The sequence below is a fragment of the Squalius cephalus genome (genome assembly GCF_949319135.1).
Source record: "Squalius cephalus genome assembly, chromosome: 8".
NCBI lineage: Eukaryota > Metazoa > Chordata > Actinopteri > Cypriniformes > Leuciscidae > Squalius > Squalius cephalus.
The window spans coordinates 35980429-35993733 of NC_137129.1; the positions used below are offsets into that span (position 1 = coordinate 35980429).

Here is a 13305-nt window from a genome sequence, read left to right on the forward strand (position 1 = left end):
ACTTTTTTCTAGGTTGGTTAGAAATCTAGAAAAGGTTGCATATTTCTTAGTCTACATGACAGAAAATAAATGTACTTTAAATCCAGGGCTTGATATAAGTGATATTGACACAATATACATACAAAATATTTGTGCTTATACTGAGGTGCAAAAACATGCTCCTGTATGATACTTCGCTTTCACAGCCTTTGAATGAATAATAAAATAATATTTGGTGACAGCTGATCCATTCCAGTGCAGATCTGCAGTGTCTAATTTAAATTAACATCTATTAATTTGATGAACACATCCTTTCACGTCACATTGTTATTAGCGGGACATGATTAGCTGTGATACAGTAATGTCTAATGAAGGATGATGTTATTCTAACAAGTCAAATAATTTGGAATTAACCTATCATAACATTCATTTTCATTCTGACACACTAGCTAATCTAACTCATTTGCACAACATCGGTTGACTTAAGACATTCAGAGTGATGTCTTAGCAGTTAGCGTATGTGTTTTGGCACGTTGAACCATAGTGCTAATGAGGGCAACACTAGTTTGGGTCATTTCTTATCACTGTCCCTGTCAGTAGAACTGTCTAAAAGGCCAAAAATTGTTTGTGTAGCATTGCTTAACATGCCTGTAGCATTGTTAACTTCTGTTACTGTTATCTTAAGGTACAGTAGTTATCTAGTTTCCCAGCATTGCCAAGGTTTCACAGTAGATGGTTTTGAACACTTGTCAGCTGGTGTCCCTGGGAGTCTAGTTGGCCAATTAGCCAAATTTCACTCTCTCTCTTGCAGGTTCACCATTCAGAGATGAGATCACGTTAGGTGTGCTGCAGCTCCAAGAAAACAACAGATTAGAAATCCTAAAGCGTCGTTGGTGGGAGGGGGGAAAGTGTCTTAAAGAAGAAGACCATCGAGCCAAAGGTGAGTGAAGATTATACTCATTAGCACTTCACCATAATGTACTGTTCTGTTACTGTACGTCTTGATGCCGACAGTACTGGCACTTTAATATATAGGGTCTGGTACAACCCTGGATGTTTATAATCTCAAGTATGTGTGTGTGTATTTATTGAGCTATTTTCACAGGGACAAAAAATGTATGTACTTGTCTTATCCTTTTAACCTACAAAAAGAGATTCAATTATATCATATGTTATGTCTAAGAATACCACTAGATGTATTTTTGGATCAGGGATAGATATATATGAATGCACAGATAGCCAAATTTCTATATATAAAGCCAATATATAATTTGTTTTCTAATTTATAAAGTATTTATTTGTCTATAAATTACTTTTTGTGAGTGTGGTGTCAAATGAGTGTAAAAATTAGTTTTATAAACATAAACATTGATATAAATCATGGAAATTCATTGGTCGTAAAAGGGTGGGAATCCTGAATGTAGATGTAGGCCTTACTTTGTTTTGTGTTAAATGTAAAAATATATATATATTTACTCAAATCACACATACATTGGCAGTGTGGATATTTGATTTCCTGTCGTTCTTTATATTGTTGTAATATTGCATATAGGATGTAGCCTGGCTCCGCCCTCCTACGTACTTCCGCTCAATTTTCATTTTCCTTCAGTTCTCCGTCTGGGTTTGCGGTATTTTCATGGGTTTTCTCCGGCCAAATTTTTACCGGTCCAATCAGCGAACAGAGGGAGTGGCTGAGAACGATGACGTTGAGGTCGTGCGCTAGTTTGAGTTGTAGGGTTACGTCACGACCAAACGTTAGCGATTGGTTATGGCAGATCCAATAGTTTTAAACTTCAACAGAGTATGTGCCTTCAAGGAAGTTAACGCTTGTCAATGGGGAGTGGCCAGACTCTCTGTACAAATGAAATGTACGAGAGTCTGGTACTACCAGGTTACATAGGATGTACTTCATCCGTCAGTTTCAAATGACAGATGCTTCACAGTTCTGCCAACACTGTGACTGTTTATTTATGTGATCTGGTGATATTTGCATTCTATGTGTTGTAGACTCACACTGGCCCAGGGGGAATGGAGGGAAAATGGTAGCTGAGGCATGTAATTTGTGTGCCTATGAGTGTAATTTTTCTAGTGTGGATTGCAAAGCTTGTATTTTTACCAGATAGTGACATTTACAATCTCTCCTGGTTATTTACAGGTCTACAAGAAAATGTCAAATAATATGAGCTTCAAAATAATCCGAGTGTTTTTGTGATCTGGTACTTCCTGGTCAGTTCCTGTTTGTTCTAAACTGATTTTGCTTCAAGATTATACATTTTTGTTTAAAATGACCATTAAAATTTAAACACAGAACAAAAATTGATTATCATACAAAAATTAAACAATGAAATGTATATAATTAAGAAGATATTTCTCCTGTTTTGTTATACTCCCAATGGCTCCTGACTCAATTTAGGCTCCATTACTAGATTTATTTATTTTTTTCTGTAGGTGTCATAATGCAGTTCCTAATATCATTAAAAAAAAACATGAATCTCAAACCACAGAATACAGATGTTACTTCCATTGCTCAAATTAAACTTAAGAAAAGGAAAAGGACCACTGCATTTTTTTTTTTTTTTTTTACCAATTCATTAAAACAAATCCTTTCAGTCCCAGTCTTCATTCTTTCCGCTGATAACTCCTAGGAATACCGCCCACACCCACCTACATCTCAGAAATATAGTTTAATAGGATCCCTCTGGAATCCTACGGGAATGCAGATCTCTAATCAGATCCACAGTGTATTTGTAGAAGGACAGTTCTGTGTGTTGCTCACATTGCCATGTTTTTCCTCCAGGTCTAGGTATGGAGAATATCGGCGGGATATTCGTGGTGCTGATATGTGGGCTCATAATAGCTGTTTTTGTAGCCATTATGGAGTTTGTGTGGTCCACGCGCCGGTCAGCCGAGACAGATGAGGTACGCCCTCACTCCCGTACTGGGTACTGCCCTGCCCGAAACCACAGACATGCACGAGTAGGTCACAACGCCAACCAGTCACGCCGTCTGTGTTCGTAATGTAACTGTTTTATAGATTTCTATTTAGCGTAGCTCAAACGGTGAGCATAGTGCTAGCAAAAAACAAGGTCATTGGTTCGATTTCCAGGAAATGCATTTAAAAAAATATGTACCTTGGATGCAGTGTGTGCAATTTGCTTTGGATAAAAGCATTTGCCAGATTCATGTGTGTAAATTTAGGGACAGGTTGCTTGAGTTTGAATGAATGTTACTGTAGACCATTTTAGCATGTTCATTTAATTTAATGGAAAATGTAATATTTTCAGAAGGTTTTTTTTTTTTTTTTGAAGAAAATGCTTGCCCATGCAACACTTACCAGCATAATAGTGAATCACAGTCTTTGAGTTTCACAATATTTGAAAACATATTATATTATTTTTATTTTAGACAAATGAGAAAGTAAAAGGATATTTCTGTACAGTAGGTCAAGTGGCAAAGCATGTCACTAGTAATGCCAAAGTCATAGATTGTTTCCCTATGAGCACATTTACTGATATCATATATACTGTATATCTAAAATGCATTTCTGTCGCGTTCGATAAAATCATCTTCCGAATGCATATATTTCAATTTATGGTATTTTTTTTATTTTGTATTTTTTTACACTCATTCATTAGTCCACCTGTTAGAGAAACCCCTAATAATAGTAGGGCTGTGAAAAGATTAATCGCGATTAATCGCATCCAAAATAAAAGTTTGTGTTTACATAATATATGTGTTTGTACTTGGTATAATTATTTTGTATATATAAATACACACACATGCATGTATATATTTAAGAAATATTTGCATACATATACTGTATATATTTATATATAATTTATATTATATATAAGTATAATTTTTTTATATATAAATAGTTTTTCACAGTTTTTCTTAAATATATACATGCATGTGTGTGTATTTATATATACAAATTTAATTATACACAGTACACACACATATATTATTTAAACACAAACTTTTATTTTGGATGCGATTAATCGCGATTAATCTTTTCACAGCCCTAAATAATAGTGATGCCCACTTTAGGTAAAAAAAGAAAATTGTTCTTTTTTGAAAATTGTCTCCCGTCATTTCATTTAGTCTTTTTACGTTTTTGTATATTTCCTTCCTGACTCTCTTTTCTCTCTTCCTCCTCACTAAGGTGTCAGTATGTCAGGAAATGATGACTGAATTCAGGAACGTTATCTCCTGTAAAAAGAACTCTCGTTCGCGGCGCCGCCGACCCCTCTCGTCCCAGGGCGTTCTTCGGCACCCAGCCCGTCTCCCTTTAGGAGTTCCCCGGCCCGTACGCCTTGTGCGGGAGATGCGTCTTAGCAACGGCAAACTCTACAGTGGGACGGGGCCGTTAACCGGTGCTGCAGCAGGACCAGGACCCGGTGTGGGCGCTGCGGAAATGGGCCCGGGCCCTCAGCGACTGCTGGAGGACCCTCTCAGTGCCAGTGTCCCGAGCAGCACACCGGCTCTGCTCCCCACAGCGGCGCCCCGCGGCTGCACACACGTACGGGTGTGCCAGGAGTGCCGGCGGATCCAGAGCCTTCGCTCCACGTCCTCTTGTTCGCGCATCTCGCCGCTGGCCTCCGCCACATCATCTCTCCCGCGTTTGCCACCGCCACCGCCCACCTCCACCTCCAATACAAACACCGACAGTGAGGGTGGGGGGTCAGGCAGCCCACGCAGGGCCAAACCCACACCCCCTCCGAGACCAATCCCGCCCACCAAAACCCCCTCCACTGATCTCCTCTGCAAGCAGGACTGAGGCCGCCTTTCATCTGGACAATAAATTAATGTAAATGAATGCTGGAGGACAGATGGAATGACTCTGTCCATACCTCCAGTCAAAGTGACCTCTGGGATACTGCAAATAAAGGCCATTTTTGGATGCAAAATTACATTAATGGACACTGAGTGAGAGAAAGATGATTCAGCCAAGCACTTCCTGTCCAAGTGTCTGGTTTAACACCACGTCATTCAGTGGCACTCGGAGAGCCAGGGAGGTTTGGCGCGCTGTTGAGACTATGTAATGCATATCCCGTGGAAGTATGCTATGCAACATGTCATGAAGGGAAACACGGAAGGAAACTATAAGGACGACTATCAGTTTTGCATAGAAGTACGAATCTTCTCCATGATTTGTGTTGGGGGACTGTATACACTCCTGTGAGAGTCTGTACCTAAAATGTGTGCACGTTGAACTGAAAGGACTTTGGTGCAAATTCTTTTCTTTTTCTCTCTTTCTTTAAACAAGGGGGAAGGGTTACAATTCATTTTTATTCCTGAATGTCACTTGGTTGTTTTCCTTTCTAGCTTTTTCTTTGGTTTCATTCTTTTAATCCCTTTTTTTTTTTTAAATACCTTTTTTTTCCTCTTGTTAAGTACTCTGAGGACAAAGTATATAGATTTTTGTAAGTTTTGAGAGGAAGTTTTATGGTTCTTCAACCTCTAAGATTACTCTCCTGGTTTCAATCTCTCATCTTCTGTCTTATTTAATTAAAACACCAGCTGTTAAAGGTTCAAATCAACATGAAACGGAATTTTAAAAAAAAAACAGTTTGCTTAAAAAATGTAATACATTTCCAGATAAAACAGGATATTCAAGAATGAAAATGTAGAGTGGGACTTTATTCATTAGGAATTGATCGGATCGCGCAAAGTGAGCGTTCCAGACATGAATGTCAGTGGAATGTGAAGATCGCGTTCAGCCTTGAGACCATCTCAGCAAATCCCGGTGGTAACATTGCCTTTTCAAATCTATTGTTATTTCATATTTTTGCCATAACTTTTATTGTATTAACATAAACCGGGATTAAATTACTGTTACCTATTGGCAAGATTTTAGAAAGGCTGCATTATTGTACCTAATACAGTAGTCTACAATAATGCCAGTTTGTCTATTAGTCAACATTAACTAATAGCATGCACAGATGCTGTCAACCGAACAGAAAAGTCTTTTCAGAAGTGAGAAAGTTACATTTTTGTGAAACATTATAATATTCAAGCGTTTTTTTTCTTTCGAGTAACATGCACTGGTGAATCGTTCACAATAAGACCAAGAATGTGTGTTAGGAAACTAAATAGGATCAGTTTTGATTTCATGTTGATTTTAACAAGCTGTCCATCAATATTTGCGACTCGTAAGTACACAGAGAAATACTTCTCATCCCCGGAACAAGGACAACATCATCAAGACGAGACACAAACCCCTTTGTGAACCTGAAGGGGCATTTATCTGATTATGTGAGAGGATAATTAATGATGTTTTTCATTATAGAACTAAATGAGCCTCTGTCATGAATGGTTTGTTGAAGTGCACTAGAAGTTGCTGTCTGGGTGCTTGTGAGATGCCAATATCCATTTAAATCCAAAGTGTAAACATAGCAGCCCTGTTTAGAATCTGCAGCGCTATAGCATTCGTATGTTGGTGCTTCATGAATGTGTGTGTGTCAAAGAGAGATGGAAATGTAATCGTAATTTTTTTTTTATTCAAAGCTGATTCTTTTTTTTATTTCTCATTCATTTTCAAAGATTTCTATACCAGTGCTTGAAGAATCACACCCACAATTAAGAAAATGAGGCAAATGATTCAGATTATATTGTTATTAATATTCCAATAAAACTGTGGGGTTATGTAGGAGGGCTGTGTTACCCTCTTTCGTTAAATATATAGACACATGTTTGGAATAAAACAGAGTGATTCAAACTGTGACTTTTGCCCTTGATGGATGTTTCTAGTAATTTGATCATTTCGAAAAAAATCTTTCTCACTATATTATTTATCATGCTTAATCTGTTTGGAATACTTTAAAGTCCCCATGTGGTGAAAATCAAGCTTTTAATGTTGTTTATATGTCTATGTGGTGGTTTTAATATGCTTTGAGACTAACCGTGTGCAAAACACCATTGCAGAGTATTTTCTCTTTAAAACTGCAGTGAACCAAAGACAGTCTTAAAAACGCGGTTTGAAATCGCTGGTGTTTCTGACGTCACAAACTACCACGTCAACGTGTGATCGTCAATGAGTGGATCTCTGAGCTGGTGTGAGTGAGTGGAGACGGGGCTAATTTGCATATTTCTAGAACCATGTATACTTAATGAGTCAAGGCTGTAGAGTTACATTCAAGCTATTTTAAGCAAAAAACTTAAAGGACAAGTTCGGTATTTTACACTTAAAGCCCTGTTTACAGATCGTTTCTGATTAAATAGAACGGTTAAGATTAAAATTTGGACACATGCTGCTGTCCCGAGAATTTTAGGTTTCTTTCGCTTTCCCCCCCCACTTACAGAATGGCAGCCTATGGGCACTGGAACAATCCTTCCTAAAATGCATTAAACTTTCGTTTACAAAGACGTGAATCTCACCGAGTGGTCAGGGGTGTTCACTGATATGCTCACACAAAAATCGCTGCAAAAGATGCTTTCCAACAGGTTTTATCATAGTTTTTGTCCAACTCCATTGACTTGTATTGAAAGAGCTGTGTGAGGTACGGTATTACACCGCCGCTTCTTCTTCTGCTTCTTCTGTGTATTCAATGAAATGCCAGCGGTTTGCTTGCAATTGGCAAAGGTGCATTATCGCCACCAACTGGGCTGGAGTGTCTATTATTCAAGCTCTCAACGGAAGAATCTACGGGTGTGAGACGTTTGGAAAAATAGGTCCACAGTTTTACAACGAATGGTAAAACACCTGTTGGAAAGCATCTTTTGCAGCGATTTTTGTGTGAGCATATCAGTGAACACCCCTGACCACTCGGTGAGTTTCACGTCTTTGTAAACGAAAGTTTAATGCGTTTTAGGAAGGATTGTTCCAGTGCACCTATACACCCAGTCTAGAGGTTTTGGGGAAAGCGAAAGAAACCTAAAATTCTCGGGACAGCAGCATGTGTCCAAATTTTAATCTTAACCGTTCTATTTCATCAGAAACGATCTGTAAACAGGGCTTTAAGTGTAAAATACCGAACTTACCCTTTAAATATGTCATTTTGGTGATCAAAGATGAGTTTTAAGGGATACAATTATTGACTACAGGGGGACATTAAATCCTCACACTTTCTCCTAACTGGGTGTGACACGATAAGTTAATTAATTCTGCTATAAATGCTTGAACTTAATAAATCGGAGCGATAAACAAGAGGACATTGTATGCCACTTGGATTCTATGGCTGCGTTTAATATAGAAGGTAGCTGCTGTATTATTGTTATAATTTAACTATGTTCATAAAAACAACCACTCTCCTCTCAGATGATCCCTTTCCACCAACCGTTGTACCTTCACAGCACACAGCCAATCCCTGTGCAGACCTGCTGTATGGCCCCGCCCATAGTGAAATCTCATTGGTCCAAAATCCCACTCCATATAACGTAATTTTTCTTCACAACATTGAATCCTTTGTAAGAAAGATCTAAACATTAAATATTTAATTACAAAGTATTGTAGTAGATGTTGATGTTTTAATAGTGCCTGAGTTTGTTTTTTTTAAAGACTTTTATTTCTCTTTCTACTTTCGTGACAGCTCGAGCCGTGCACTCGGTAGTCGCTAGTGAGGGTTCTTTTACATGCCGTGAAAGCAGCTTAAACATCAGACATTTTCTGATTGCCCATGTTTGTGTCATGCAGTGCTGCATTTTCATTTTCATCGTGATTCATAAATTACCTGCGTCACGCCTGGTTAGGGCACAATCTCTGTAATCGAAGGTATCCATTATGTTAACAATTAAATGTTTATGCATTCTTAGAAGAACAAGCACATGTTAGTCAAGGTCAGTCACACTACACTTCACACGTTATTTAACCAAATATATACACTAGCCAGATGTCACCGACCTGTTCAACACATTTGCAGATGTCCACAGGAGAGACGATATTAAAGCATTTCCACATATTTTAAAGGATACTTGACATTTGCTTATGAATTACATAAGGGCGGCCAAGGGGAGATGATAAGATGACTAAACAGAGCAGATGTCCTGATTTTTGTGCTTTTACATGCAACTGAGAGAAAAGGGTTGAAATAATTGTTCAAAACTGCCTTCCAGTGGTAGACAGAAGCATTACCCCACTGATAATGCTTTCATTGAGATGTTCTCAGGCTAACGCAGTGCTCCTACCTACGTGATGTTCTGGATGTCTGAGGTCAAATGAGGGCAGCAAAATGAGAGGACATGGGGAAGAAGCACAGGCTGTGAGTTCAAGTGAAATGAGCAATGCTGACGTAAAGAAAAATGCAGAAAGCAAAATGAGAATCTATTTTTAAAAATGTCTTCTAGTCTTTGTGGAAGGGACAGAACAGTGTATAAAGAGATGCTGTAAGCATGCTTTTAAAAATGCTCAACCACAGATGCGTCATGCCCCTAATGAGTTCCCTAACATTTCAGTCAAGTGGATTTTAAATGAAACTTTGGTCACACTTAGGGGCTAATTCTCACTAACTACGACTTTTGCCTCAATAAACTCCTAATTACTGCTTATTAATAGTTAATAAGGTAGTTGTTAACCTTAGGTATTGGGTAGGATTAAGGGATGTAGAATATGGTTATGCAGAATTGGGCATTAATATGTACTCTAGAAGTACTAATAAACAGCCAATATCCTAGTAATATACTTTTTTTTTTTTTCTTTTTTTTTGCCAAGATGACAGCTCTGGATCTTCTCCTATAATAATGCATACAAGGTTGATGAAGATGAACTCATCCCACAGGGTTTTTTATGGGGTTTGCATCAGGGACTGCTATGGCAAAACCTTCATTCTGTTTATTTTGAGATGTGCTTTGGATCATTGTCATGCAAGATCCAATCCAGTTTAAGCTTCCTGACAGGGTCAGTCAGGTGTTGTTTTAAAATTGAAAAGTTTATGATACTGTGTATCCTAACAAGCTGTCCATGAGTCTTTGGAAGAAAATTATCCCCACAGATAAAGATCCACCACAATACTGCACAATGTGGACGAGGTACTTTTCAACATGGCTAAGTTTCTGACGATGCCAACCCCACCTCAAAGCTTTATTTTGGTCTGATCGGATCTTTAAAAAAAAAAAAACGGTAACACCTGGCAACCTGTACTGTAGGTGCATGAGCTTGCTGTTTGATATCACCAAAGGCTTTTTTATTGCAACCTTCTCAAACAAGCTGTGGTTATAAGGTCTGATCATAGTTTTTAAGAATTTCTCACCCCAATACTAGCATCTGCAATTCTCCAAATTTGAGCTTTAGTTTGTTTGACGACTCAAACCAAATACTAAGGTGAACTTAAAAACATACCACATGAATGGGAATATATTTAAAGGGATATTTCAGCGCTGGAAAGATGAATGTGTATTTAAATTTGCTAATTTATGTAATTTATTTTTAGAAGTTGGTGCCTTCTAAACTGAGAAAAGCCAGAAAATGTATTTTTGGCTCATGTGGATGAAAGACAACAACTCCCAGAATGCACTTGCTTCGCTGCCCTACGAGGCCACTCCCAAGCCACGCCTACCGGTTACAGAGGCCAGTATCGGAAGAAATGATACAACTAGGCTACTAGTTGACTCGAAACTGAAAAGACGTCGTTTTATCGTGACATCCCCCTATGGGCGGGTTGAAAACATGTGGAACTAGCTCCCACTACTGGCTGTAGTCTCTAGCCTCTGGCCAAAAAAGCCTCAGATGACGCAAAATTACGATTTTTTTGTCATCTGAGGGTTTTTTTCCAGACACACAATACAGAAATCTCTCGTCTCAAGGGGACATGAGGGAGGGAAGCACGGTCATACCGGGTTTCTACTGATACAAAGCTTAATGCTAATCGGTGAAGTATCCCTTTAAGTTATAACTTTTACTCATTAGAATTTCTAGGGGTTCCAATAATTGTGGAATATTTCACGGAAAAAAATATTTGTTTTATTTTAAGACTTTAATAAAAGGTTTGATTTTTGTGAATATTTTGAATGAACAACGAAAAGGAGAAATAGCAACAACAAAAATCACAGTCAGTTTTGCTCATATTTACCAAGGGTGCCAATATTTGTGGGTCCACTGTAAATCTTGGTCCATTTTTCCCATAGGACAGAAACATTTATTGGCATCCAATTTCAGCTGCAAATTCTTTTACAAAATAGACCTAAGATGGGATTTGAACTAGATTTTCTCACTGGACTGCTGGAAATCTTACATTTGCTTATAAAAATCTGAGTAGGCCTAGTTAAAGTTTCTAGTTCTAACAGAAGGTACCGTCATGATTTTCTGTTTGTTTTGTTCGTTCCTTTATACTGAAATCTTAGATAGGTCTGAAACTGAAGGTAAAGACTTAAAAAATCCTGATTAATCAAAAAAGAAAAGAAAACATGGTAAATCTGAATAATGATCCTGAATAAAAAGCGAAATCAAAATGGTGATTCTTGAGACCTGGACAAAACATTTCCCATAAATCAGGGTTCAATCTCGGTCCTGGAGGGCCCCTGTCCTGCAGAGTTTAGCTCCAACCAGCTCCAACACACCTGTTTGAAAGTTTCTAGTATGGCTAGTGAGACCTTGATTAGCTGGTTCAGGTGTGTTTAATTGGGGTTGGAGCTAAACTCTGCAGGACATCGGCCCTCCAGGACCGAGATTGGTGAACCCTGCCATAAATTGTCCCAAAATTATGTCATTGCTTACTATCCTTTAAACCAGCTCTTCAAATTATAATAAAATGAAATAAAATAATTTAAATAAATAATATAGACAATTTTCAGCTGGACAAGAATTTTACCCCAGACAAAATTGTCCACTATCGACAGCTTTCAACAGTAACATATTTCAAAATATGTATTAACTTGATTTGTTTTCCCCTGAAGGGTAAAAATGTCTAATTTGGGGCCCTGTGCTAGATAAGAAAACATGTGACGACACGTCAATTCACTCAGTTCCCATATGCAACACCCTTGGGCAGCTATTAGCTGGGGGTACACATAAATCAGAAAGTGGTGAAAAATGTGTTATCTTAAAGTAATTGTTTTCAGTGAAGCATACTCTTGAGCAGACCAACTGCCAGCAGTGTTGTTCCACTGTCATTCGGCTCTCCAGGGGATCGTTGTAAGAAGCATGAACACCTGTAAAACCTTTATAGATGGTCGTGTATTTCACAGGAATCTGTCTCTAAGGTGTTCTTGCAGAAGTATTGCCGTGTCCTTTGACTGCAGGAAGGATGAGGAAGAACCACAGCATATGGCAGGTGGACACAGAACTCACTGATGAACCCTCAAATGTTCCAACACAAAGACTGAGAAATGAACATTTTTGTTCAGTTTACCCATTAATGAAAATTCTGTCATCATTTTCTCACCCTCAAGTTGTTCCAAACCTGTATGAATTTCTTTCTTCTGTTGAACACAAAAGAAGATATTTCGAAGGATGTTGGTAACCAAACAGTTGATGGGCCCCATTGACTTCCATGTTTTTCCTAGATAGAAGTCATAGATCAAACCCATCAACGGTTTGGTTACTGACATTCGGTCACACTTTAGATTAGGGTCCAATTGTCACTATTAACTACAACTTTTGCCTCAATAATCTCCTAATTACTGTTTATTAATTGTAAGGTAGTTGTTAAGTTTAGGTATTGGATTATAGAATATGTTCATGCAGAATAAGGCATTAATATGAGTTTTATAAGTACTAATAAACAGCCAATATCCTTGTAATATGCATGCCAAGCAGTTGGACCCTAAACTAAAGTTTTGCCTGACATTCTTCAAAATTTCTTTTGTGTTCAGCAGAAGAAAGAAATTCATACAGGTTTGGAACAACTTGAGGGTGAGTAGGCCTAAATGACAAAGTTTTCAATTTTGGGTGAACTATCCTTTTAAAGGAGAACTCCGGTCAATTTTAACATTGAGCTAATTTTTTTGTAAATTTGGAGTGCTGTCAGTACAGAGAACAACGACAAAAATCGGTGTTGCCTACACCGAGTTATCCTCTTTTTAAAATTTGCACCCTGTTGACTTCAATGGGGCAAGTTTTAAACCTGCTTTTAGCCTCTTAACATCCTTGATGTGTCATTACAAGTGCACAGCCATGTGAGTGAGTCAACACGCGGTGAATGTGACTGCAGTAGATGTGCAAGATATGAATAAAAATGATAAAATTTCAGCCAGCGCACATACCTGTATTTACATCCTGTTTTCGGCTGAAGTCCACAGTAGTCGATTGTCGAGTTCGGGCGCATGATCGTACGTACTAAACCTATGCGCGTGAACTCGACAATCGACTACTGTGGACTTCAGCCGAAAACAGGATGTAAATACAGGTATGTGCGCTGGCTGAAATTTTATCATTTTTATTCATATCTTGCA

At 38.2% G+C, this 13305-nt stretch overlaps 1 protein-coding gene across 2 annotated transcripts in view; it reads left to right on the plus strand.

Moving 5' to 3' along the window:
* Positions 1–6699, plus strand: part of LOC307162901 (glutamate receptor ionotropic, kainate 5) — a 91436-nt gene extending 84737 nt beyond the window's left edge. The window contains exons 18-20 of one of the 2 annotated variants that reach the window (XM_079878637.1): positions 791–919; positions 2777–2955; positions 4145–6699. In XM_079878637.1, the coding sequence (XP_079734763.1) occupies positions 791–919; positions 2777–2955; positions 4145–4759 (923 nt within the window). In that variant the 3' untranslated portion in view covers positions 4760–6699. The remainder of the gene's footprint in view (positions 1–790; positions 920–2776; positions 2956–4144) is intronic. The other variant, XM_079878638.1, reaches the window with a different exon arrangement.
* Positions 6700–13305: the final 6606 nt, after the last annotated feature.